Genomic DNA, 27,568 nt, shown 5'->3' on the forward strand with positions numbered 1-27,568 from the left:
AAGGGGGGACGGAAACAAAACGCTTCCTATAAATAAAAGGAGTAGCTTGCCCAAGTTGTACGGGTCCCTTATTATCAGAACTCCCTACCCTACGTTCCTTTATTAACACCAGAGGGCCAAGCGTCCTCCTCGAGCTCCGACTAAACAAAACTATCAAAAATAAAAAAAATGTAAAGTTTCTTCGATAAGCAAGCCTTTATACATCCCGTAATTGTTTACCGGCCTCCCATATCTCTTTTATAAATATACTATTTAAAATACTGTCATCCATCAACAGAAGTAGGTTAGTAGAAATAATCAAGTTCATAACTCCATAATCGCCATATAGACAATAGGTATCGCATGAGACACCGCTGACTTCATGTGGTTGTTTACGTTTTAATACTAAGAAGTTGTTAGAATTTTTCATTTCAAGAGAATTTTTAAATTTTTTTTTTAAAAATCAGTGGATCTAATTTCAGAATAGAGATCCGACTCCAAAATTCCTAAAATATTCGTGTCTGAAATTGAATAAATTCATACTGAGACGCAATGCGATTTAATGATCCGATAAAGAAACTTCATCTCGTAAAATTTATACTATCATGATTTAACTTATACAGAGGAACAGTTTTTTTTTTTAATTTTTCAAGATCGTAAAGATGAAGATGGTATACGGATAAAATATCGTTCATCTTTCAAAAACCAACGGTGGAACGGGGATATTGAACACCCACTCATACCTTCGCTCATATAAATAAAAGACGAAATTTATACTCAGTCTTCAAGATTTAGATTCATTACTTTATCTATGAACGAACGAGAAATAAGTTTAAATAAAAGAAAAATCATACATTATTTGAATGTCAAATTAGTGGTAGCAAGCGGGGTCAAAGATAAAGCGAAAATAAACTTCTGGTTGGAGAAATATGGTTTGAAAAAGTTTCGAATAGTTCCCCCGTAAGAACCTTCATAGCATGAGACTGCACTGCAATACATTTCATTGTATGAATTTCACCGAATACGATGGAACCAAAGGATGGGGATAAAATTAAGGACAGCTCTTAAAAAATCGGCGGCCGTATGTTTCTTTAAGGAAAGGAATGGAAAGAAGAGGAGAAGGAAACAAGTCTTAAAGACTTAGGGCTCAGCCTAGTTATAAATCTATCGCAATACTATAATGTTCCTACGCGGATTAGAGTTTAAAGTATGCTATCTAGAGAGAGAATGAGAGAGGATAGCTTCCCTTGGACTGAAGTGATCTATATCGAGGATCTAAAATATGAATTGCCGAAAGAAGAAGAAAATGAAAATAAAGCGATTCAAAATCTCTCCATCTGTCACTCCCAATGGGCGAATGCTTCCTTGTTTGTTTCAAGACGGGAATTTACAGAAAATCTTCGCTCAACCGCAACCGGTTATTTATTTTCTCTGTTATCTGAAATTTAGGGTTAGTTACAGCCAAATCTCTCATAGTTGGATAGTTGGAAAGAGTTAAGACTGAAGAAAACACTGCAAAGGACTTCACTTTCACTTTAAAAACTCAGGGAAAACTATGTTTGGTTTATAAACCCGTTAAACTGTATCACAGATATGTATTTTAAATAAGCCAGTAGAATCAGGCTATAGGTTATCAAAACTAAATATAAATTCATGGAATATTTGAAATTTATAACTTGTTTTGACACAGGAATTATTACTAGCTTCGGTGTTTGAATACCCTTGGTGCGTTTCAGATTTGATAAATAAGGCATGACGTATTTCCGTGTTTCCTAGCAATAATTCCCCAGAGAATTAGGAAATTTTCCAGGGACATTCCATAAAGGTCAAAGACTAGATCGAGAAGTCCTGGTCAATACTCTTCCTAGGTCACGTATAGGCCAAGAGGGAAAAACCCGTAACGCGAAATCAATATGGACCGATTGGTATACGAACCCCTTCCAGCTCCTAGCCATCTTTAGAACGAAATAAATCACTCACTAAATTTGTGCGCCAGTTTGCGGAAGGAGGTGATTATAGTTCCGAGTTTTAAAGTGATTTTGTAACAAGAAAAGTAAATAATTTGATACTTTCTGGCATTAATTTATTTCTGAAGTGGGTTAAAATAAAAATATATGGTCGAATTGAGCCTTAAAAAGTAACAACACCTGTGAGAGATGGGAAAGGTTCGTCATAGGAAAATTTCCAATTGGTTACGTCAGCTTTTCCACGCACTATAGCCCAAACAAATTATTAATTCACCAAGTGAATGCTCGAATCTCTTTTTCGAAGCTGTACGGACTGCTGACAATGGGAGGCAACGCCCATCGTGCGCTGAGAACATATCCAACCTTCCAATCGTGTCCCGTAACCTAGCGGTAAAAGTCTACCCATTGAAGAAAATGACCGGAGCTGTGGACCAAAAGTGACACTTTGTTAATCCCGATAGATTAGACCTCCATTGAAACCATATCTCAAGTAATCACCATTTCTGGATGAGTCTTCCAACCAGTAGGAGACTTTGGCAATTCATAGTGGAGCCAAACGAAAGAAAGTGGAAATTGATTGATATTATATGACGGTTATTCGATCGATTTTATTCTATAGAGGTCAAAACTTCATAAGATATCCTTCTGACAAACTATGTACGGAGAAAGTTTTACCATCCGTTCGTTTTCGCGCTATAGGTAGGATATGAAAATGGGTTAAGGAAGAGAAGGGAATGCTCGGACATTACCGACGTTGGTCCAGCAAGGAAGCTTAGTCCAAATTTATAGGATAAACAAGAAAAGAAGCGGTACCAGCAAAAGGTGGTACAGTCCGTTCAATGAAAGACGGCGGTAAATGGAGCATCCCTAAATAATTTTCCCCTTTCGTTCTTTAACGTCAACGCCAGACGGTCATACATTAGGCAAATGTCCGAAGAGCCAAGCTAGCTATAGCCTGGCCCGCTATCGAGTGTCTAAAGTAATGGTGATTTTCTCCCGTTAGCTTGGCCTTACAGTGATGGGACCCTCCATCTAAGTTCGGGTGTGCAGTTGGACATCTAAGGATATTCGAGGATCCTCTTTCCTAAGACCCTTCCATCAAATCAATCGATACGCGGCTCACTATAGACTGAAGAATCTTCTAAATAATATACCTGAATTCGTTAGATCGTGAATTGATTCACAGTCACACGAATAAAGAATTACGTAATTCGTTTAAAGAATAAACAATTGTTGAACCCCCACTATATTCAGTTCAAAAATATATATATTAGTGGGAAAACTGAACTAATTCATGACTAGTTAGACCTTATAAAGGTATATCACCATGCCTTTCTCCAACGTATATTCTAATCTTAAAGTTGCCCGGTGGATGGTTATTAGTGCAACCAAGTCTTTGCCGCGATTAAATGAACGAGGGGTTACATTAAATCTAGGCAGTTTACGTAGCCCTCTTCCTTTCTCCTTCTCTAGAGCAGCCTTTTCGTCTCCAAACTGTAAACAAGACTCCTTGAAAATTGGCCAAATTAAACGAATTTTTCTTTCTTATTTCAAATCTAAATTCGGCGTCGATATTTCGATAATATTAAAGGATACGCGCGGGTGAATTCGATACTCGAATATGACCAAGGGGAATCCACGAATAGTGAGGGAGATTTCTAACCACCTTGGTTCATAAACTGAAGTTGATGAAAATGTTTGATTACTGTTAGAACACACTTGATCAGACGCCATCTTGGAAACTATAATATTTGGGTAGTAGTAACTACTGCTGTTAACGGGAGCGCGTCAATATACCCCAGAACCATCCTCGATTATCTCTTTAAGCAAAAATTATTTCATAGCATGGACTTCTAAATTGAATATTCGCAACAAGGCCTTTCCATATAGTCTAGTCTACCACCAAACGGGAAGTTTCCAGGGATATCTAAAGATTCACGCCATGCACGCGACCAACTAAGGCGGGAGCGTTTCGCTAGCCTAGATTCCCCCGACAAATACGCTCCGAATTTCCTAGCTTAATAGGAATGTCTTTAATTAGACGCTATTCAATAATCCTTGGTTCGATAATGCAAATGAGGCAATCTCAACTCCTGCCTCTCAGTAGCTTACGAATGACCCCAGACTACAGCAAACCTACTCAGCCGACCACACGACTTCCGGGTTGAAAAAAGGCAAAATTCACAAAACATATTTCGTAATTTTTACATTTTTTTAACAGAAAAACTATAAGGCATACTCTGAAATTTGATTTTCTGTTTGAAAATTTTATATTAAATCCTTCAATAACAATTCTGACAAAGAATAGTAAGAGAAAATTATTATCAAGTCAAATGCTAGAAAATCAATTTAAAACTGTAAAATAAATATATTTATTTTTAGTCATTTCATTCTTACCCTTTTTCCCGCCTATCAAACTTTTAGAATGTAGGTTAACTCAATTTGCTATTGAATTCAAAAGAAGGGTTTTATTCCGAAATCTATTAGGTCCATAACTTCTCTTCTTTTTTTCCTCTCTCCATCCAAGTTTTCTTTATTTTTCTTTTAAAAATACCATCCTCTTCTCTTTCAGTTTGTATGATATAAAATTAGCATATTTCACTAGGGAACCCCATCTTATTTTAAAGGAGAAAAGCCATATAAAATGATCATATTTCTATCAATCTTTTTTCTCACTGCTTTTTTATCGACGAGGCCCGAGTTCTATTTTCAGAGATGCTAGTTGTATACTTATGCCTCATCAATTCTCGCGCGCAACCAAAACCAGCGTGTTGAAAGTTCCCTAAAAAGGTAGGGTTTGGAACTGCGTGGCAAAGAAGGGGAAAAAAATAAATAAAAATCGTTTAGGGACGACTTATGTTTTCCTCGGGAAAAAGGAGGTGTGACGGAAGAAAAAGGAAAACGTACACCGGCGGCTGAACGGGACTTATTTCTCGCGGTGGTGACGGCGTGTTAGAGAATGGAGAGTAAACTTGGGGGAAAATATGAGCCTAAACGCCTAAGCTTTTCGGGGTTAGAGCTTATTTTTCCTTTCCACTTCGAAGTAGAATGAAACAAGATGGAACGTTACAATGTTATCTATAGTTTTTCTCAATCGGTTTTGCACTTGGGTGAGATATAAATGCGCAAAGTTAAATATCACAACAAAGTGCGTTCATGGTACACGCGAATTATCCTCGACTCGTCTTACTGTTACTACCACTACAGAGTACATCATATTATTATACTTCTAGTATATTTGAAATGAACAAAAATCACTTTCTCGTGAACCTAACATTGGCGAAAAGTACTCGCGAATTTCTGGAAGAATTTTCATCAATTCCTTATTTCTGAAAAAGGTTCTTTTCAACGTATGTTTCCAGCCTACAACCACGTATAAAAATAAGTCGAGAAAATGATTTCTCACTCGCTCTTCTCCGCGAGTTGTACAAGGTAGTTGAGCGAGTTTTAGACCCGCGAAACCGCGATGGGCTCGCGGAAGCTTTAAGGTTTATTACCGGGGAAGGCGCGTGGCCGGGGCCAATCTGGGATGGAGAAACGAATCCTATCCACTAAAACTCCGTGTAAACAGAAAAGACGTTAATAGAAAAGTTCGACGAAGCGCATTCCGCGATTGGCCGGCTCTCCTTTCTCTCGAATTAGAAAAGGTAAGAATTCTCCGGAATTCTCTCCCGCTCGAGTTGCCACGACGAACCGATATAACGAGAAACATCGCAGGTGTTTGCCGACATCTACAGGTCCCTCAAGAGCGAGAGAGATATGCCAGGAACGGAGAGAGAAGAGAGACAAGGCAGAACGAGTGGAAACTTTGGATGAAGGCTTTTAACCGCCCGCACTCTATCCTCATTCAGAAAGATGACTCCACACCCAACTATTGTACGTGAAAGTGTAGTTTATGCTTAACTTCGATGATGTGATTTAGCTATTGGTAAAAATTTAAATAAATTAGAAACCAAGCTTCATCAAACGAAATAAAAGGACTCCCAAGTTCTCGGTTATTTAAACGACAAAAATGACACCTCAAACCAAGAGACATCCATATACGAAAACATTAGGTAAATTGTAAAAATAATAATTCTTGTCTAACTTTATATCTTCTCGAATTATCAGTGAGCAGATTCATTTTAGATACTTAACACGGAATATTTTCATTTACGGTAATGAGTGAACGGAATCAGTCTTTCTACCCTAAGTCGCCGCCACTTTGTTAAAACATATTCGTTATCACTTTTAGCTCGACTTTTCGTTCCGTACTATTTTGGTCTAAACTTGGCGTTTGGAAAACGCCCGTTCCGTTGATGAAGCGCTACCCGACGAGGAAATGAAGGAGTCATTACTTCTGATAAAAATAATTAAGGGGGAGAAACGGGGAAGAATAAAGTACCTTTCCGCCTAGAAAAGTAACAAGAGATCGAGAGGAGAGAAAAGAAAAAAAGAAAAGATGAAATTTCTAGTAAAATGGATAACTTTCCCAATCTTCATTCGTAGATGGATTTTTATCAGTTTGAGCGACGAGAACGCCTCCCCCAACGCCACCGTTTAACGAAACGAGAAAAATCGAGCTAAGCGATACGGGGGAGAGAAAGTTGAGACGATTCTCGGGAACGAGAGAAGCTCGCTCGCTCTCGTTCCTGGAATCATTAGCCTTTTTTTTAGGTAGGAGAGTATCCTTCAGGCGGGCGGATGGGTACCGGGCGAGATTTTTCAAGAGGTACAAATGGCCCGATGATGGGTCTCTTTCGAAAATGATTCGACGTTAATGCGTAGTAAGCGTAATTAGGCCCGGAAACATTTTTCGTCCCCTGGAGAAATCACCCTCTGATCTCCATCCTCTCCTCCCAAAAACACCGATCCGATGGCGCTTTGATTATGTTGAGAAAAATTATACGAATAATCTGTTTACGGAAAGGAAGAGGTGAATATGGTGAACGAGTTTTTTTTCACGAATTGAGCAATTTAAGCGGCTGGCGTCAAATTTTCTTCTCCTAGTCAAGGGAACGACGAAGAAGAGAGAGAGAGAGAAAAAAAAATGCATGTACCAACGACGTAGACCAAAATAATTTGCCTAATAGTTTGTTCTTGTTTTTATTATCAAATTAGTGACGAGAAAGTATAAAAGTGTATTAAACTGATGTAACTAGAGTCATAAATTACCATAAGATATAAAAATTCAGTTTTGCAATGTTCATTTCAATTCCATATTAGGAGAAAAATTATCTCCGAATCTCACAAAGAAATCTCTTCTTTCTTTCTTAAAAGTAATTGCTTCGATTTAATCCATTTCTGATGGATGTTATTTTTTATGGAATTTTTTTTTCAAAGATGAAACTTGAAATTTCCCTAATCACGCGAAGAAAGTATGGAATCGTTATAAATCAAAATTCGCGTACGGATATTAAGGGAATCCCTGGGGCCAATGGGAAAAGAGCACGCTATACGATCGCGGGGGACGAAGGAGATACGCCAGCTTAATGAAATAAAGATTCGAGTGTATACATATATAAAAAACATCTGGGATATTTTCCCCTAAGAAATCTACAGGTATCGACTTTAAAAGGCTATAAAATGAAGTGTGAAATCACCTAGACCCGGATTAAAATTCTCAACGGGTTAAAGATTACGCGTAATATTGTCGTAAGTACAGAGTGTACACTGATACACGAAGTAACCAGCCCCCCAAAAGGATCAATGAAAGAATTATTCTTTAAGATTGACCAAATCACCATGAACTTTAAACGCGTTGGCGTTTTTAGAATTGAGACATTGCGCGGGAAAGAGAGAGAGAGAGAGAGAGAGAGAGAGAGAGAGAGAGAGAGAGAGAGAGCTCAAGGCGCCAAATTGAAAATCAATACAAACTGAATTATCTTTTATTAATCTAGAACTGCTCAAACATTTTTCGCGCCTACCCCATACTCTTTTACAGATTTTGGCAAACACACAGAGCAGAACCAGACTCGGAATGGTAGAGAGGGTGGTTTCTTACAGTTTAATGACTTACTTCGCCGCAAACTTACTAAATGATCAATTTCACAAGGAGGAGTAAAGATTAGAGGAGAGGGATGCTGAAGTTTGGCAGGCCTTCTTTTCCGTTTTCAGAAGCAACTAGGAAGACGTAAATAAATACTGAAGGAAAAATATATATAATGTTTATTGGGAAGTAATTTGAGTATCTTAATTTTCCTCTATTATCTTAACCTCAGTTTTTAATTCGAGTTGAACGCAGGATGCTGTTCTAACCCCAAAGTCACAAACATAAAATTAAAATTAATTATTTTCTACTTCAATTAACGAATTTCTGGTAAAATTAGAGACTTTCTTCGATCTACCAAAACCAAGTCCAGAACGTCCTTCTTTCTCTTTCAGGCACTTCTTTAATTTTTTTTTTCCTTCTGTATTTTTATTTTCATTGAACCATAAAAGATAGCGATTAACGAGAGGTGTTGGAATGCAGCATCATTAGCCCTGGAGGTAATCGAAGAAAAAAACACAGAAGCAGCTTGTAAATTACTTGTTGCCAAGACAGAAGAGCAAAGTTTGTTTTTCCTAAAATGGCAATTTTAAAGGATGTCTCCATATTCAATATAATTCAAAGCACCAGTTGAGAGTGATTTAAAATCGTAGATATATCTAAAACGGATTTCAGGGACTCATCTACATATCAATGCAGGAAGGAAGAACCGATTTTTCTTTGGAATTTTTACCGGTTATAATCTTGAACTAAGCCTGGAAGAAAAAGAGAATCTCTGGTCTCTCACGCGACGGATTTTCCTCGAAATCGATTAAAACCGTCCGAGATAAAAGTATTCCCGTTCGCATTTAGAACGAAGAAGAAAAACTCTCAAAACACTTCTGAATAGGGGTTGAATAGTTTAAAGTTTAGTGATGTGAACGGAGTATTTATTGAAAAAGAAAGCTGCATGGAAGAAGGGTCGAAATCTAATATAATATTCGTATCACTCCTTTCCACTTTTATTTGCCGAAATAATTACACGGAGACGCACACACCTCCAAAAATGGGAAGCGAAAAAATCTCATCGGGCGCTCAAAAACTGCTTATTAAATTTTACCAGGAGAGATAAAACTCAAGAGAGATAGAGAGAGCCTGAATGAAAACCCCTAATTATTTCACCCCATAATCTCCCTTATCCAACCCCTCGTACGCGCGTCTAACCTACAGATAGTTTTTCAAGGCGTACTTAAATCAGAGAAGAAATATTAAAAGTATACTAATAATTGTGTATAAAATCATAACAACGACATTGGCAGTTTTCTTCATATCTTTGAAAAATAATATTTTAATAACATATTGATCATAATATAAATATTGAAATATATCAGAATATTCATGAAATTAAATGACAGATTACTTAATTATCTCTTTAGAAAGGCCTGATTAATTCCAGTATGATAATAATGCAAAGCCCAACCGTAATTATATCGAAAAATTTGAAAAACACGAGCGTGTCCTTTGGGAACCTAGTTATCCGAGTTGCGTCCACTATCTAATACGTGTATTTAAGAATTCATTGGCTTCTTTCTTTTTTCATTATTAACTCTCGACGATGCTTTAAAGTCTAATTAGCGCCAGGGGACAGTGACTGAGCTACGACCTTAAGAGCCCTCTACTTTGCTTCCTTTATTAGGACAAAACTAAATTGACATCGACCCATTCCGCTTATAAAATTAGCTCTCGTAGTTAGGCTAGAATATTTTGTATCATGATTAACAGTACCAATTTAATCTGAATTAATTTAAAAAAAATTGTGCTAGCGCCTGCAAGATGCTGTTTACCTGAACAGCAATGGTTAGCATGGACAACACTTTTACAGGCGACCGTTGGAAAAAACTAATAGAAGTATTCCATTATAATATCAATAGCTATTTAAACAATTTTCTCTTCAAAAGTTAAAAATTTCTGAATTTATTGTGTCACTAATGGGCACAATTTTAAGGAAATAAGCTGCATTTTAACATATTCGCGTGATTCTAAATTGAATAAATTGACGTTAAATTTCTCATTAGTAAATAAAATAGTTATATACAAATCTTAAGACTTAACCGACAAAGAGTTAAGAGAATCTTTTCAATTCTCTCTTCGCGTTCGTAAATATTTGGAAATAAAACTGAAAGATGGTAAGGGACATTCTCTCCAGAAATTTACAACCACGACTCCGGGATGTAGTTTTTAAACGTCGTCAAAAGACGTTGTCGTGCTAAACCCTAATTTCCTCTTTCATTTGTTAGTAACAAGCCTCTCTAACGACTAAAGTAACTATATATGTACTAGACTATAAAATAAGCCAGGGACATAACCATTTAGGATTTGGGAGGAAAAATAAAGCGAGGTGCTTACATATTCGCGAGAAAACTTCTAAAACAAATGGCCTCGAGGAAGGCGAAAGAGGTTGGACTGGTCAGTCACCCGCTGATATCTCCCCCAAAGGGATGTAGGGTAAGCCTTTCTCGTTGCTTTGTTATTTAAGGTAACGTTCGTGAGAGACTCACCACTACTAGATTTATCATAAGTGAATAATTAGCTACCCTCGATTTCTTCCTTAATAATACTTATTTTGCATTAAAGTCATGGAGTGATCAACCCCTTGAGGACCCAGTATGGACCCCGTTGGATACTAGACTCCCAAAAAGAGAGACTGTCGAGCCAGATGACGTGGAAATTTAAAAGAAAGGAACGGTGAGTATAGAAAGAGAAACCCTTTTTCCACCACGGTGTATTTATGGTTGTCCAAACACGACAAACCCCTACGGCCGGAGCTCGTAAATTACGGCACAGCGCCGTCTACTCTTTAAGAACTTTAGCTCTAGGTTACCGCCGTTTCGCACGCGAAGCTTTCAAAGATATAGTCTTGGTTTTACCTTTCCAATGTACATTATTTGATGTAAGTTACTACCTGACAAGTGAGAATAGTAATTTGTTTTACAAGAATTTCCATTGGTGATAAGTTACTCTAGATGCCTTGTCAGAAAGATAGTTGTTCCCTTCTTAATATGCCACTAAATTACTTTAACTAAACGAGCTTCTGTGACTACATCCAACCCTAAAGTAGAATAGATATAACGTGGTCGAACGCCCATCAAAAACTCCTAATGGAGAGGGCGTACTAGTGGTGAAGACTAACTTCTGGGGAAAGTCAAAAACGCTGTAAACGGCAAGGTGGCCGGGAAAGCAAAGAGGATGGCAAATGATTATACCGTCGTGTACTAGCTAACCGAATTAAATCTTTTACTAGCTTTATAACAGGCTTCATACATAAGAGAAAAATAAGGAAACCCCAGTAAAGAGGAGATAGAGAATTAATTTATGATTAACGTTGGGGAAAGCCGCGGTCCGTCCGTTTTCGTTTCAAACCGCCACTTTCCATTCTTATCCTTATGGAGCGAGTCTATCGTTAGATCCATTTCAGACGAGCAGGCGTTTCGAGTTTGCCAAACCCTGATATTCGGTATATAAATCAACCCCTCCAACCTAAATTCGCATTATGTGAAAATTCTGAACAGTCTGCATTGGGATTTAAAAGATAAAGAAGAGCGAGCTTTCACGCTTTTTGGCCAAATCAGAAAAAAAGATTGTAGAATACATACATTACCGATGTCTTTTAAGCGTATGTTTACGACCATATTCTTCGCAGACTATAAAAATAATTACCCTAGAACTTCGGAACGAAAAGGCGAATACCGTTCAAAGCTAAATTAGTTTTCTAGAACTGGAACTAACTTGGAAGTAAGGGAAAGAAAGTCTAGGATTTGAGAAATCTAGGAGAAAATAACTTTGGTGATTCACAGGAAAAAAATTAACATCTGCCAAAATTATCGTCCATTTTTACCACTTCGCACGTAGAATATTAAAATTCCAAGCACACTTTCTAGCCAACGCCACAGGTCCAATTGAGATCTACACCAACCTGTATGGACTCCGTAGACATTCTCAATGGTTATTTCATCCAGGGATCAATCCAGAGGATTCTTTAGTTTAAATAGAAGATGAGGAGTACGTAGGATGAAGCTGCGATAGGGATAAAATCTTCCCGAAGTAATTTAAAGCGATAGAAGACAAACGTTTTCCAGGAGACCTCGGGCTACTTTCTCTTCAACCGAGAGTCTTCGCGGTTATTTCCTTTTCCGAAAGTTTGAGGCGATAAAATCTTAGAACGCAAACATTAAATAGCGCCTTCTTCGTTTCGTACATTGGATCCAAAGGATGCGCGTATTCAAAGTTCGTAGGGATTGGGGAAGTTGACTATCTCGCCGAGGTGGTCGTTTCGGGTTAGCTTTAACCCGTGCATGGCGTAAAAAGATGACCTTCCTCGTATTCCACCGTCTGCCCGCACACCCGCCTTTCATTTTCTTGCCTTTTAAGAAAGAGCCGTCTTCCGTGGCCGGGATTCGGAATTATTTTTCCAATATGAAGGAAGCCGGACGGAAAGGTTTACTTTAAGCCTTTTCTTTTCATTCCCTCTGTCTCTTTTGTCTCGACCTACGGGACACGAACCAAGGAAATATACCAAGGTTATTTCGCAATATGGTTGGTCTCTTTTATAACATTTCGAGGACACGCAATAATTATAATAGTTTTTTGACGAAAAGTAACCGTATTCTTATCTATGTTTCTACGCGAGTAAAGAGAACTGAGTCAAATTTGAGAATTAGTATCAATTTGAATTCTAGAGGCAAATTCTGAACACGAAAGTCTAAGAACCCTGAAGAAGGTGAATTTACTAGATTCGGTTTTGGGTTTGGTCCCTCTGCGGGGACGCTTTCTTCCTTTCCCGTTCAGAAGCTACCCCTTGATGATATATTCGCAGTCGGAACAAACTCAAAAACGATATATCCGGCCGTCGTACGTTCACCTATTTAGTCGACTAAATATAAAGAAAAGAGTTTGTACGTTCCGTGGAAACTTATCGTTAACTCCGGAGAACCGAGAAAAAGAAAAAGAATTTCCCAAGGCTTTTTCCCAAAAAGCTTCGATAATCAAAAGCAAGCACTCCCGGATCGCATTCAAGACGATAACGTCCCGCGGATCGACGCTAAGCGCCCCTTAGGCTTTGCCCGTCTAACGCTTCAAAGCCCCGGGAAACGCATCCTTCCTCCAACATCCCAACTCCACCCCATTCTCTTAGACTTAGTTTTCCAGGCTCTTAAAAAAAGAAAGAAAACTAGGCATAAGAAATATTACTCAAATGTATTGCGCCAGTTTTCGACTCATCCGCCTGCTACACTTGTATCATAAGTTAAAAATGAGCCACAATAAGTTAAGGTACTTACAAGACCTTAAAGTAATTGGACGACATTGCTGACAGTCTTACTTCAACGGCCCTATTTAACTTATTATTATTATTTGCTTATGAATATTATAGCTATCTCTTTTCTATCTGAAGTCTCGCTTGAAGGATTTATCAGAATCTGTTTTTGAAAACTCTTACCCTTCTAGACGTTCGCGTCTCGGGGCCATTTCGATAAACTTAAAACGGGGCTCGTAGATCAACTGAAAATTTTTTCTTTTGCTATCAATTTGTAAAGAATATTAGCCCCTGAAAAACACTCATCCCTTCCTCACACCCACTTTTCTCGAATGTTTTAGACAGTGGATTTTTCCAGCAAAATATTTTCGACGTATATCCAGTACCGTCCTTGAATTGTTAACGGGACGAAAATCCACTATCTCTGAACTGAAAGCACTCTTGGATTTGTAAAAAACAAAATTCTCTCGTATTAACACACTTTGATATATAGTGCTTGCAAAATACGGGAATTAATAATTGATAGTGTGATATATTTCTTGGACTTTTAGTGTCTCTCAAGGATTTTGTCTAGGTTCTTACCTAGACATAATTTCCTGACCCATTAAATATGAAAATTCTATCACTAGAAAGTTGTGCATCAAATAATAGCTTCAAAAAGAAAATATACATATCTTTCCGAAACATTAAACGAAATAATCAAATCTTAAGTAATAATAAATACTGTATATTTTGAATTGTAATAAAATAAATATATATATATAAAGACATGTTTTAAGTTGCAGTGCCTACCTTAAAACCTAGTAAGAGATGTCTATGAAAATAAGGAAAACTAAATTTATCCATTAAATGGAGTATAAACTGTCTTTTGTTACTTTCAGTGAAATTTCCAATTTGTTTTATGTTCACTTTTATAAAATCCCACACAAATGAAATACAGATTCAATAATAAGTTGAGTTTCATTTTGCAGAAAAAATAGTAAGACTTAGGCCTAATACTTCGCAGGTTAGATTCTATTATATAGTAAAATCCAGAAAATAAAACTATAATTTTGGTTTCTGTTTAAATTGGATTTTCATGGCCTGGGATTTATATCGGTACAATAAAAATGAAATGGAAAAGAATACTGCAAACGTTTCTTGTATTTTTTCTTCTTTTTCTTCTTCTTCCTTTTTCTTGAATCCCCTATACGCTTTCAATTCCTTCCTTTAACATGGAAGTCCATTTAGCAGAAACGTGACAGAAAGCCTCGTGTTCTCCCAGACTTATATCGGAGGGATAGAGTTAATCTAACTCCAAGCTCTCTCTCTTTCTCTCCAGTCTATTCTTTTCTTATTCGTAGGCTTGTACTGACCAATGACCAGCGAAGAAAAAGGTCAGAAGAATAACATAATACATAAACGAGTTCGGTGGTACCCAATAACGTTGTTATTTTTCTTTTAGGCTTACCATGGAATAAAAAATACTTGTATTCTGGGCATTATAGCTATTCCATCTACGGGTGTTATAGCCTTTATATACTCTTAGTTTAGTTAGGGGCTCGTGTCTTGGATGAAAAGCGATTCAATGCTACGTAGTCAGTTAGACGTGGACTTGTAGATAATACCGTCTTAGTTTAAGGAAGTAATTCCAGTGACCTTGTACACCACTATGGAGATAACAAAGCGTCGATTTTACTTTTGTAATCTACTTAGCAACAGAGTCCGTTCTGTTTTGTGGTTATTAAGAATTTGGACGAAAAATGCTCGAAGAATTAACCCTGAATCGTTACCAGCATTGCTTGCAGGAGATCAAGTCTCGTATCATGTACTGTACCTTTTCGGGGATCTTTCAAGGTGCCAACATACTATCTAGCTATCTTTATCCAGTGTATTTACAGGAAAGGAAGCGACCTGGGAGCATCAGAAATCTCATTTTCTACTCCAAGAGATAAATTCCCCCACAAAAGAGTTAAGTAAACTGCTAGAAGGAATAAAAGCTAGAAGACCTAAAGATTTCAACGCGAACAAATTATAAAAAAAGAAACGTCGAAAATGTCGACGGTAAATGAAAATATAATTCGTTTAGTTTCTAAACAGGTTACGGCGAAACTTGGAAATATATTTAACCATTTAAGAGTGTAAAGAATGAACTGCGAGAAAAGAAACCCAATTATTTACTGTTATTTAACACTTCAGAGTGGAAATACGAGAAAAATATACCTTCCCACTTTTTTTGGGCTAAATTTTAAGTTAGGTTTTGCAAAGTTATTAAATATACCTCGTTTTTAACGCAGTGAACCATTCATCCTGAATTACTTTTAAAATTCCCTGCTTTTTCCACTCGCAACACTTTCGATCAACGGTCTACTGTAAAATATTCTTATATTTTTTATAGAGATAAAATCGACCTAGCTAATTTTGAAAATGAGTGCCGCGCGGCTGTACATAATTTTGGTAAATCACCGATACGTGCGTAATCCGTACTCGAAATAAGGGTTAAGTATAGTTTCTACGAGGGAGTTAAAGCGAAAATCTAAACGACGGTCATGGAAGGACGAACGAAGACTGGTTGGTTTCGCAGCTCGACTAATTACGAAAAGGCTTAAATAGCCGTCATTGGTAGTATACGTTAGAACGGTGGTGAGAAATAATCTGGCCACCAACACGTCGCGCGCGGCCTAGATACTAGGAGGAAGCAAAGGCTATCGAAACTTCGCAGAAGCGTGGAGGCTTTTACGGCTCGCAGTTATGGCCCTGAACATAAAAAGCATTGCTTATAACTGGGATTATAGAGAGCCTGTAAGTCGAAGCATAATAGAAAAAGGAAAGAGTATAAGGGTGAGAGTAGGAAGGCGGATCGAGCTAGAACGTGTCCCCAATCGCTTTCCAAAGCCATCATCGGACCCTTTCGCTTACTTTTGGTAATCGCTATACCCTAGAACCGAATTCTAGCTTTTTCACCGCGGAAAAAATATCTGGGACCAGCAGAATGTGCGAGGGACAATGCACCTTTTTGAGACGGTGTACCTTACGAGTGTAAGCAACTCTGGGGAAATGTTCCAAGAGCATAGATGATCCCTAGGAACTAACGTAATTTAAGAATTTTTCTATATTGTTCATATTTAGCCTAAAAAACTAACGTTAATGCAAGTTTTATTAATAATTAATCAATTCCCCAATTTCAAAGCGAAATATTCGGCGTTGTGACTAATTTATAAAAGTTATTGGCCCAGTGAGTGAGTTGCTCCTCTAGTTTAAGGATCGCATCTTACAATTCGTAGCCGCGTATCCGTTTTCGACCTCGACGCCCAGTTTTATAGGCTCTAATATTCTTCCCGAAGTTATTTCAGTTTAGCTTCACGGATTTAGGAGTAGCTCTGGATAAAAGACCCTCGAGCTTGACCAGTCTTCTCTATCGCTCGCTCTCTCTCTGTTGGCGCTATCGTGTCGCTACAGCCAGTAACTCTAGACTCTTTTCTACTTTTAGGTTAGGTTACCGCGCCGAAAAAATAAAAGCTATTACTTTCTCATTCTTTACCTATCATTACATTTTCTATTTACAAAAATCCACTATAGGTAAGCTAGGAGTAATGGAACGGGAGGAGAAAGAGAATGGTTAAAGATAATGTCGAGCTTAGAAGGGATTTGGTGGTACTTAGACCAGGCTATTATACCGGACTGGGGTGCGGGATCACTATTTTATCTCTAGGCTAGAAAAATGTTGGCCAAAGGAAAACGGGTTGCCGGAGAGAGGATGGACAGTATATTGGCCAAAATCAATAACCGAAGGCGACTCAACCAATGAAAGAAATCTTTGGATGGAAGAAGATGAACAAGATAATAAAGGCTAAAGTTGAAGTTTCGCAAGCACCATCGCACCCAAGGGCGTTTTCAATTACTCCGCCGTGTATTCTACTGGAGAGTCAAATTTCACAAATACTCCTTCATTAGAGTAAATTGTGTTGATTATAATAGGTTTCAATCTATGAACTTTCAGAAAATTTCAAAGGTATTTCCATGGTTTTTGACAGATTTACCCTTGAATAAAATCGAAAGTGAACCTGGGTACTTTGCGTCGTACTTGTTTTCCAGAAACACAGTGGATGTAAATCAATATTTTCGCAAAATAATTTTTGGAGGGACTAAAAAAAGAAAAGAGAGGTAGAGAAAGATAGGGAAGAGGATGGCGAGAAAACGGCGGACAACTAGGCCGAGAGCTTGAACGGCGCAAGCGCTGACTTTGTTTAGTATAACTTTTCCCGAATAGAAAAGACGCGAAATTTTCCCGAGGCTCTTATTTTTCAAAGCATCATCGTCGTCGCGCGTAGGAAAGCGAACGGCGTCGCGTGGAGCTAAAATAAACTACGGTCTGTACCCTTTCCGGTACGAAAAAAATTCAATATTTAAAGCGGTATGCACGGAAAGGAGCTGCCACGAACTCTTTCCTGTACGTGAACGGATTACCAGAGACTCCAGTCACCAGGGTTCGGAAGGAGAAGTTAAAAGAGCGTTACGAAAACTTAATTCACCCTCGTTAAACCGCTTTCCTGGGAGATAGGAGCGAGTTACGTTGTACCGAGCTAACACTCGAGACTTTACTAACAAATTTAAATATCCTACCCAAGTTTTAAGACCTTAATTTTTCGAGGCGAAGTAATTCGTTAATTTTCTCGAAGGCCGGTGTTTGAAAACCGCGACGACGGGAAAGTCCGAGAGGAGAGAGGAGAGTTATTTGGATTGGAGCACGCGCGCAAGCCCGCTTCGCTTCAGTTGAAAGCAACGTCTTTCCATTTGGAGCCAGGCTAGCTAGCGTTAGTATCATTCGCGAACGGCGCTTTAGAAAACAAGCTTCCAACGACAGAGAACCAAGGAGAAAATCAATGCTCGACACGGCCAGGTAGATAGTCTACCGAAAGTGGCGCTAAAGGGGGGCCATAGTCGAACTCGAGTCGTTGTGCCGAGAGGAACTGAGCGGATCCCTTGGAAAAGTTGCTCATACTCTCTCTCGCCGTTCGAAGGAAGAAGCAACAGCATCCCTAGGAGCGACTGAGAGATTCGGAGGAGAGGATCAAGAGAGAGACGCGAAAAAGGGAGTTTAACGCCAAATATTCCGTATATTAGAGGGGGAAAAAGGCCGGTGGTACGTCGAACGGAGATTGAGTAGGTTCGCACCCATCAACTTTACCTAGTTTTAGACCCTGCCTTAGGCTCGGCAACTTACCCTACAAGGAAAATCTTAAGAGAAAGGTGAACGGTGGCGTGTATATTCTTTGGAAAGGAATTTTTTATCAAAGCGTGAGAAGAAAAAATTCATTCGTGGTTGACCTCACCGGCGGAAGGGAGGTACGGAAATCTATTTTCCTCCCTAAAAAGAAATAACGTGGCCGGGAAGCGAAGGAGCCAGCTATAGCGACCAAAAGAATAAGGAACTAACGTTAGAAGTTGTTTTTCTTATATCGACGGAATTGAAGACCTTCTAGCAACACGGTGGACGAGAGAAAATATTTAATATTTTACGTTTCTTTTGGAGTTCGTATGTACGGGTTCGAAATATGCTTAAGAACAACGGTTTGGCCTTTTTAAAGGAAAAAGAAAAAGTCTAAGGTTTATGGTGATGAGAATACCGCAATTGTTGGATACACTTTACATTCTCAGGTACGTTAACCTAGCATTTTTCGTCTATAACGGACTGAATCCAAATTTTCTTAGACGATATACAACGAGATTATTTTTAATAATAACAAACCGTGTTCTTCGTAAAGTTCACGAAATTTTATCCACACATAAATTATGGATAATATTTGTTTAGACAATTTTACGAACACAGATATTCATAAATATATACGAGATTACTGAGAAATGTTTTTGTAAAATTCGCAAGAACCTATTCAAATTTTATCTCATTCATACTTTACGATGAGGAATTTTGGTTTAGAGAATGCAATACAACCCGAAATAACCCAAATTTTCATAAACAAAGATATAACGCTATAGTTTATAGGCGTATATAATTAAATAACTAACTAAAATTGTCCGCTCCATTCTCGGAACGGAATATTCAGAGTATGCGAGTTCAGCATAATTTAACAACAATATTAAGCTATCGGACTGCGATGATAGCAACATAGGAAAGCAAATATTATATACGTACAATTTTGCGGGGATCTAATTGAGCGCTTCCGGAAGGTTTTAATTAAAGCCCGCAATCGTTACCACGCCAGTTAGTAATTATTTTACGGCTCGTGAATAACAAGAGCCTATAACTTAGTTGGCTAGTAATTCCCGCCTTCCAATGTTAGCTAAGCCTAACACAAATGAAAAAAAAGGGAAAAAAAGTAATAAACAATATTTTTAATAAATTACGAGGCTGCTTGCCGCGTCCGCGAAAACTAACCTCATTACCGCGAATAAAAATTAAGGGCGAAAATGGCGAAAAAGTCTTTGGGCTTGGTTTATGTTCGGTTTACGGTAACACGAGCTTACATATTGATGAGACAAAAGAATACAGGGTTGTTCAGGTCGAAAACCCCCAAGATTTTTACGGAGATGTCAGAATTAGCGCAAATTTAAATGGAGAAAAATAAACAAAATAATTTTGATTTTACTCCATAGAATCTTGTGTATCTTTTGATCCAAGCCACACTGCTGTATTATGGGAGGTTTTAAGTTATAACGGTGGTATCCTCTGTCATCAATTTCCCTTTAATAAGGGGACCAAACCCCAGGTCGTGTCGTGTTATACAAAATAATTCGATACTGACTATAACACTAACCCCAAAAGTGACGGTGAAAGGAAAAACCAAACTGTTTTTGTTAATTTGAACACCCTTAAAAATGTGGAAATTAAGCTAATGAAGAAAATTTCGTTATTTGAATATTGAAATATTAAAGGAAATAAATAACTGAACTGGTTGATTAATTGGCATTAATGAGTATCTAATAGAACACGGTATACTTGTTCTTATCAGCTTAAATACTAGTAGAAAAATTGTTCCTGACTCTTAGTAAATTTTGAACGTTTCCTCTACAATTAAATTTGAATAATTAAATTTAGGTTTGTAAGGTGCAAAAGCGGGTCTTTGAAATTAAATTATCTCGGTTTAAAATTAACCAGGCTCTCGCTTGTAGCGAAACAACATGGTTCTGAACTAATTAGAGAGTTTGTTTCCTTTTTCACCCTCTCTTTGCACGGTCGTACGTCTTGTATGCTAAGGATCAAAAATTCTAAACGAGGAACGAATTTAAACTATCTAACCTCGTTTGTGTCGGAAACAAAGTTAACGATACGTAGCTCATAAAATTAATTTCTAAGCCGAAGAATTTGCCTTAAACGGGGAACCGTGCATGGCGCCTGTAAAATTATTTCATGAGAGCTACGCTATACTTTCGCACATTGTATATTAATGGGCTTTCGGTATTCGAAGTTTTAAACAGCTTTATTTAAGCTAAAGAACCAGGTAATCAATGATTTTTCTCCCAAAAATATATACTAATATTTGTTAATTGTAAAATAACTGCGCATTTTTTAAGTTTTCATCCCTTGAAGTCCAGCATAGCCAGCGGCTCCAAAAAATCCCTAAAAACTATACTTACAAAAAGGAAATACAATCCATATATGGGAAATAACTCGAAACAAAATGAAGCGAATAATGTTCTCGCTCAAAATCTAGTGAAACGTATTGAAACAGCGTAGCGAAAATATATAGATTTAATGGATAAAAAGTCCGCATTGAAGTTCAAGTGCATTTGACAAAATATTATAAAAGTATATGGTGCTGGTTCGCAATGTAATACTATATGAATACAGTATTACTTAACTTGTTTAATTTTATTAGTGGCTTCCTCAAGGAGCGAATTTTTACAAAACTAGCCCGTTTTCCGGTAGCCCAATACGCTTGCTCAAGTGCTCTTCAGCAAGGATGTTTTGTAAAAAATCCACTTTTCCAGTAAGGTCAATAGCTTTTTCAAACCAATCTTCAGCATTTTCTTTTCTTACATTGTACATTTCTTAGTACCTTCTCCAAAAAATTGTATAAAATAAATCCAGGGAGTCATGGTATGGAAGGAAACGACTACCATAAGATATGCTTCATAAGTTACACACTGAGAGAAACGTGGAGTTTGCCTTATGTAGGTCAAACGTCAAAGATTCACAAGACAATCTCCTGGTCGCGTTCAATTCTAATTAGGTTACGGAAATGGACAAGTAAATCATTCAAGCGTAGTTACCTGTTCAGTTCTTGAGCTGTGTCATAGACTACTGTTCGAAGATTTAACATCATCAATACATTACATAAGCCTTTCGCGTATACATCGCGTAATGTAAGAGCCACACTATCCATACTTATGACATAAACCTATGCTACTATATAGTATCTATAAAAAATGGGCCTTTTTCTCTAACCAAGGCCCACTAAGAAACAGAAGAAAATGCATTGAAAGTTTATACTTTTGATAATGTTCTAGAAGGATTAGGTCTTCGGGATCTTTTTAGAATATTATTTGTCTAAGGTTTGAACAGTGCCTGAGTTTGACTCTAAGAGAGTAGAGAAGAAAAAAAAGCATTCTTTTCGTGATGAATCGCTTCACTTTGTTTCTCTTATAACTCGAAACACAATGCATGCAAAAACGACTTTGCTATAGCTGCCTTCAAAATATCGAAAATCGTTCTTCAACGGAAGGAAAGTCAGTCAGAGGTGGGGGAATGGATGCTTGAAACCCGAACTCTACCGCACTAAGAATAAACTTAAAGTTTATAATGTGAAGTTAGACTTATATGGACCCTATTAGTTCATAGATTGTAAAACTATTCCCCCAGTCTCCATACGAAATACAATTTTTTTAAGAGAATCACCTTGCATATTTCTACATATTACGTACTTCTAATCTTCGATTGGGTAGTTTTATTTTATATTCGCAGCCAATTTTGGATAACCCACGCTCCCTACGGTCTTTAGTTTCTTTCATTGTTAAAAGGCAGCGGTTTGAAAAAGCAAATACCCATGCACCACCCAACCAAGAGACTGAGTAAATTTTATAAATTGTCAATACAGCTAGCTAGCTGGAAAGGGAGGAAGAAAAATCTTTTTTATTTCTGTATTTTTTATACCCTCGTAGAATTTCAGAGATGTCGGAATCGGATGGCTAGCTTCTCTCTTGGTTTATTTAATCCTCTTATGAATATTTAACTGAGTCGAAGAAAAATTGCCCGACTAGATGAAGTAAATATTAATGGTAGCACTAGGAATTTTCGATAACTCAAATGTGGTGGGATTAAAATCATTTAATTTCTCTTTTTCCTTCATATAAAGCGAATTTATTTTTTCATCTTTGCCAGAAAAATATTCATAAATTAATTCATGGATGTTCGTTCCCGAGGGGATATGCGCGGGGATAGATGGAGAGGGAATGGGGTGGGATGGGAGAGAGTGTAGGAAAAAAGATTCAAATGTACTCCATCGATTATCAATAAAACTTTGAAACTGGTGGTTCATATTTAAAGATGTCTTCCGTTTTAATCAACCTTTCCTTCAGTACCAACCCTCTTTCCTAATTAGCATGAGGGCTGGGTCGTGTTTGCATTTAATTAAGAGTGTTCCTTTTACTTACTCCTCCACCCTCTCTTTCTAACACGGCTTAAATTCTTTTGAATTATTCCTTTAATCCTCCGCTACTTTCAAATAATCTAATGCAGGGCGTCCCAAAATCAGAATCTTTGTTTCTTTTAAAATTAAAATCGATACTAAGCCTCGTCATTGATACGCATCTCTTTACTCAATATTTGTTTAATTTAGTTTATTTTCAAAGTATAGTTTTTCCGTTTTTTAACGAGATACGTACGAAATTATTCCGCTCGGGAAAGTTGGTTGGAATCTCGTTGTCCAAAACTAATTTTGTCGGCTTTTATAATCGATGGTTCAGTTCGATATTGCCTTCAAGAGTAAGGATTATAGATCTCCATTGATTAATTGCACTACGTGTTTCTAATGGTAATCTTCGGGACGCGCGAGAAAGCTCCTCAACGTAAATACGGGGTAAATTAGTCAATGCTAGACGCAACGTCATTTCGAATAATGGCTATAATATAGAGTTAGCTAGCTTAAACGACATTCGTTTTAGCCGCGCTTCAAGGCCTCTAATTTCTCAAATCATTACGGCCAAATTGTCTAACGTCCGAATATAATCCCCCACTCGTTTCTCTCGAAACCTTCCCCGAGTAAGGACTAAATTTCGCCTACCCATTTTCACATTACACGCGATGTAAATTAAGCCGAAGTTAAAATTATTTTGTTAATTCTACGTAAGAGCCAACAAACGAAATTTCTGAATCCTGTGGCGAGCTATATTATAACAAATATTTTTACAAAGCTTAGATGTAACTTCGTCTATTAACTGTAAGGAATTTCGAATAGAAAAAATATCGGTTTAAAGTCGTACATTTTGGATTTTCGTCACAGTGATGATTTAGTAGCTTCGATTTAATTTGCTTCAGCATAAACTTATATTAACTCAGTCCCACTGAAAGTGAAACCATCTTTCAAAAGGCACCGGTGCGGATGTTAAAACACGAAACATTGAAGCCCCAATGTAAACACATTTCCCCATAAGAGGAATCTGTAGTTAATTTATCATTCTTGCCAAGATTTAACGTGGCAAGAATAAAGCGTTTGTCTATCCACTCCTCTTTTGTAAGCTGTCTACGACCGCTACGCCTTGTCTTTTTACGACCATTTCTTACCGAGGTCTGAAAAACACTGACAACTTTAACTCGATCTATACATACATCTAGACTTTGTAAAATTGTTGAAGAGCTATATCAATTGCTTTTGTTCAATTTAACTGCGCTTGTAGAAATATTTCATCCATAAAAAGCAGCCAAAGCAGGTGAAATTTTAAATTTAAGTTCAGCTAGCTAATTGGACCAAGTCATCTTGCGACTTATTGCCACTTATCTAACGCCTTTACAATAACGTCTACGTATGTTGCCCTTCACTTTATATTCTCTCCCAAACAACTCAAACACTACACCCAAAAACTTTACATATTAATGTATTCAAAGTCAAAATGTTTAGAAATTAAAAAATATCGTGAAGTAAAATGAGATATAAAATTTGTTATGAACATCATTCAAAATAGCAAGGGTGATTTGGTAACCATTACGCTCCAATTTTGTCTGCGCAAAAAGGTCCATTTGATGTTTAATATGAATCGATTAATTCCCTACTACCGTTCAATAAAAAGTAGGCCTAAGTCGTCGGTATTTTCCCCAAAACCGTTGCGAAAGAAAAATACCATTTCGTTCTATACCCAATAAATAACAGTTAAGAGTAATAGGTCTGAGAAATAGTTAATAGGCAGGAGGGTTAGGCTTAAGAGATATATGGAAATTCCGGGTATATATTAAATTAATGACTTTCTATTTTGCGGTGTCAGGAGATCTTGATCATCCCAACAGAAAGACTTATGATCAAAAAGAAGCAATATATTTCGTTATTATCGTTGGGCTTGTTCATCAATACTTGCTGCCTACTTTGCTTCTCCTCCATATTATTAGGTAAGTACTCCCTAGACTCTCTTTAATCCCGTCACGCTTCCATATCATACGTAAATATTAAACAAGGAGTATCAAACCGTAAATTACACTGGAGTGAAATATTAACGACCCAGCTTAGAACCTCTCCAAGGCACACATCTAGTAATTGCAACACGCACTATTCTTTGTCTACCCACCAAATAAATTTGGCTTTAGGAAACGATTCTAGTTTTTCCTTCCGCCTTAAGCCTCGGTCTAACACCCTTTCGACTTTTTCATTACTTTCATTCGCTAGCTCCATTAACAAGATTTTTCGATTTACCTCCGTATAAATTATCAATCCTATTTCAAACAAGCACTGGGGCTTAGGGGGTTTCAATAAAGACCGAGAAACAAGAACGACATTGTTAGACTGTTGGGAAAATTTTATTTGCTAAAAGAGAAATCTAGAGGGAAGGATCGAGGCTCTCGATCACTCAGATGGAGCGAAAATACGGCCAAAATGAAAATACCGACCTTATGAATGTCGTATGGATATGGTAGTGCAGGTGGATATGTTTAACTTTGTAAGAAATATCATGAAGATCGAACCCAAAGCCATTTCAAATCTTTAAAAAAATTGGTTATCACTCGCACGGCACGCACGTGCAAGCTGTGTACAAGGTGGTCGAGTTAAAAAACTTGTATTTGCAATGTTAGAAACAGCGCAAGTTTGTATGGCATGCTATTTTGTCGGCATAGCCTATTAAGTTTCTTCAATCTGGACCACGCTGTATAAAAAAATGTCGTTTTTGCATTCCCCGTATTTCTTTGTGGAACTTGGCATATTTCATTTAGAAGGAATATTTTTCTTTTGACGCGATTTACAGGTGCAGCGGACCAAGTGGCCATCATCGGGGGAGAAACCAGTCTGCCGTGCAATTTTACGATGCCTTCTCCCGACGATTCCGTTTTCTTAATATTCTGGTACCGGGGAATGTCCAAGTCGCCATTCTACACGGTGGACGCCCGCTTCAGTCCTTTAATGAAAGCGAAACATATTCCCAGAGGGCTTCGCGAGAATCGATACCTCTTCAATTTGAGCTCGGTGCCGGCTCTCCTAAGGATATCACGCATCGAAGAGAGCGACGAAGGCGAATACCGATGCCGAGTGGACTACAGGTGGGCCAGAACGCACAGCACGGCAGTCAACTTGCGTGTCATTGGTAAGCTTTCCACAATTTACTTAAAGACGAATGTATCCCTTCCACTAAGACTCGGGCATCCACCTTAAGCCTTATATACGACCATCATAAGCAAATAAAAAACCAAATAAGTGTTATTCCATGGTCCTCGAAAACTCTTCCGCCATTTTCGAACAGTACAAGATTTCAAGGCAAATTTATTTTTGTTTGGCGATAATCTATACGTAACTTGCAGTTAGATTCACTTATGCTTTCACCTATATACTTCTTTCTCACAAACTCACTCCCTTCTCAAACTGTGTTACGACCCCCGCGGATTCTAGCTCTTCGATTGGTTTAAAGGACTAAGTTAATAGACGCGATGGTTAGGTAACTTAGTTTTCTAGCTTTTATATCATAGACAGGGCTATTATAGGGCCTGTCATCGTAACCTAAACCACCTAGCCTCCGAGTCCAAGCTCCTGATCAAACTAACACTACGATACGATACAAAAGCTCGACGAAGCTGCGGGCGAGATCGGATTCCTGCTAGAAAAGCGAAATACAAAATTTTCCTTTTCCCATGGCATGGAATCAGGGATGGAGAGCGTAAAAAATATATATTGGTGAGCTTGGCTTAGAAATCCGCGAAGGGTATAAGATGATAGCGAAAGTCGCTTTTATAAAACGTTCGATAAGGAAAGTCAAGCTTGACTCTACCATAACAGCTGCTACTGCAAAAAAAACTCGAGGATATTCTTATCCATAGATTTGTCGAGAGACGTTTTTGCTTCGCGTAACTTATGTACCCCGCATGGCGTGACGGTATATAACACCGCATTTTTCGATACCTTAAAGAGATAGTTGTAGAGTACGCTTAAAATTGTCAGACACATTCAGGTTGGGAAAAATACGCGTATCAAAATCTAACACACTATCACTTTAAAAAGTGCATCTTCTTCACCCACTAAAGCTACACCTTTCATAAGACCCGCGTGAAAGCCGTACGAGACCACCTAGTAACTTAAGACCCAAACGAGTGCGTAAAAGAAGGTCTGGAAAAAAAATGAGATATATTTTGAAAGTCAAAAATGTTGGCCTACATGTAGAACCCCAAAATACGTTGGGAGTCCTTTCCCCTCACACCCTCGTACTTCATTTCGGCGCCGGAATGGGGCGTAAGGTATACCGACAAGGTGTTCGGAACAGATTACGGGGAGTAATAAAGGAAAGTATATTTCGATGATACAAGTATTCTTAAGCATCTCCTCCTGGGTCGAGTGTTGATAAAGAAAAGATACCGTAGCTTCTTCCTCTACCCACTTTCTTCTTTGGGAAAGAGATGAGCAACTACTTCTAAACACTACAGGTACACAGCATCGCGTAGTCGAGTACCCAAGGGGTAAAGGGACCCCTGAATGTCTACTAAAATGTAAATGGGCAAGAATTGACCGGCTAATGGCCCCTTATTAGGCGACCTAAGGTTTTAGATGAAAGACCCAAGGAAAGAGTTCCACGTCAAAAAGCATATTTTCGGATGAGGTTTACTTTTATTTATAAATGAGAAAAGAGATAATTAGTAAAGCATAAACGAAAGACGAAATAAATCAAATATGAAATAAGCATTAATACGTTGGATAATTCAATGTTATTGCGTATTTAACTTACTTCAAACTGACCTAAAAA

At 37.8% G+C, this 27,568-nt stretch overlaps 1 protein-coding gene across 5 annotated transcripts in view; it reads left to right on the forward strand.

The window, feature by feature from the left end:
• The first annotated feature begins 17,254 nt into the window (after nt 1–17,254).
• The window catches only part of LOC149661405 (neural cell adhesion molecule 1-like), a 44,131-nt gene continuing 33,817 nt past the window's right edge, over nt 17,255–27,568 (forward strand). For 2 of the 5 annotated variants that reach the window (XM_089842913.1, XM_089842914.1), the window contains exons 1-3: nt 17,256–18,841; nt 24,620–24,740; nt 25,589–25,924. In XM_089842913.1, the coding sequence (XP_089699039.1) occupies nt 24,650–24,740; nt 25,589–25,924 (427 nt within the window). In that variant the 5' untranslated portion in view covers nt 17,256–18,841; nt 24,620–24,649. Of the gene's footprint in view, nt 18,842–24,512; nt 24,741–25,588; nt 25,925–27,568 lie in introns of those variants that run through there. The other 3 variants (XM_089842912.1, XM_089842910.1, XM_089842911.1) reach the window with 3 other exon arrangements.

Source organism: Phalangium opilio, unplaced genomic scaffold (assembly GCF_054372755.1).
Source record: "Phalangium opilio isolate 3A_F unplaced genomic scaffold, DU_Popi_V2 ptg000070l_1, whole genome shotgun sequence".
NCBI lineage: Eukaryota > Metazoa > Arthropoda > Arachnida > Opiliones > Phalangiidae > Phalangium > Phalangium opilio.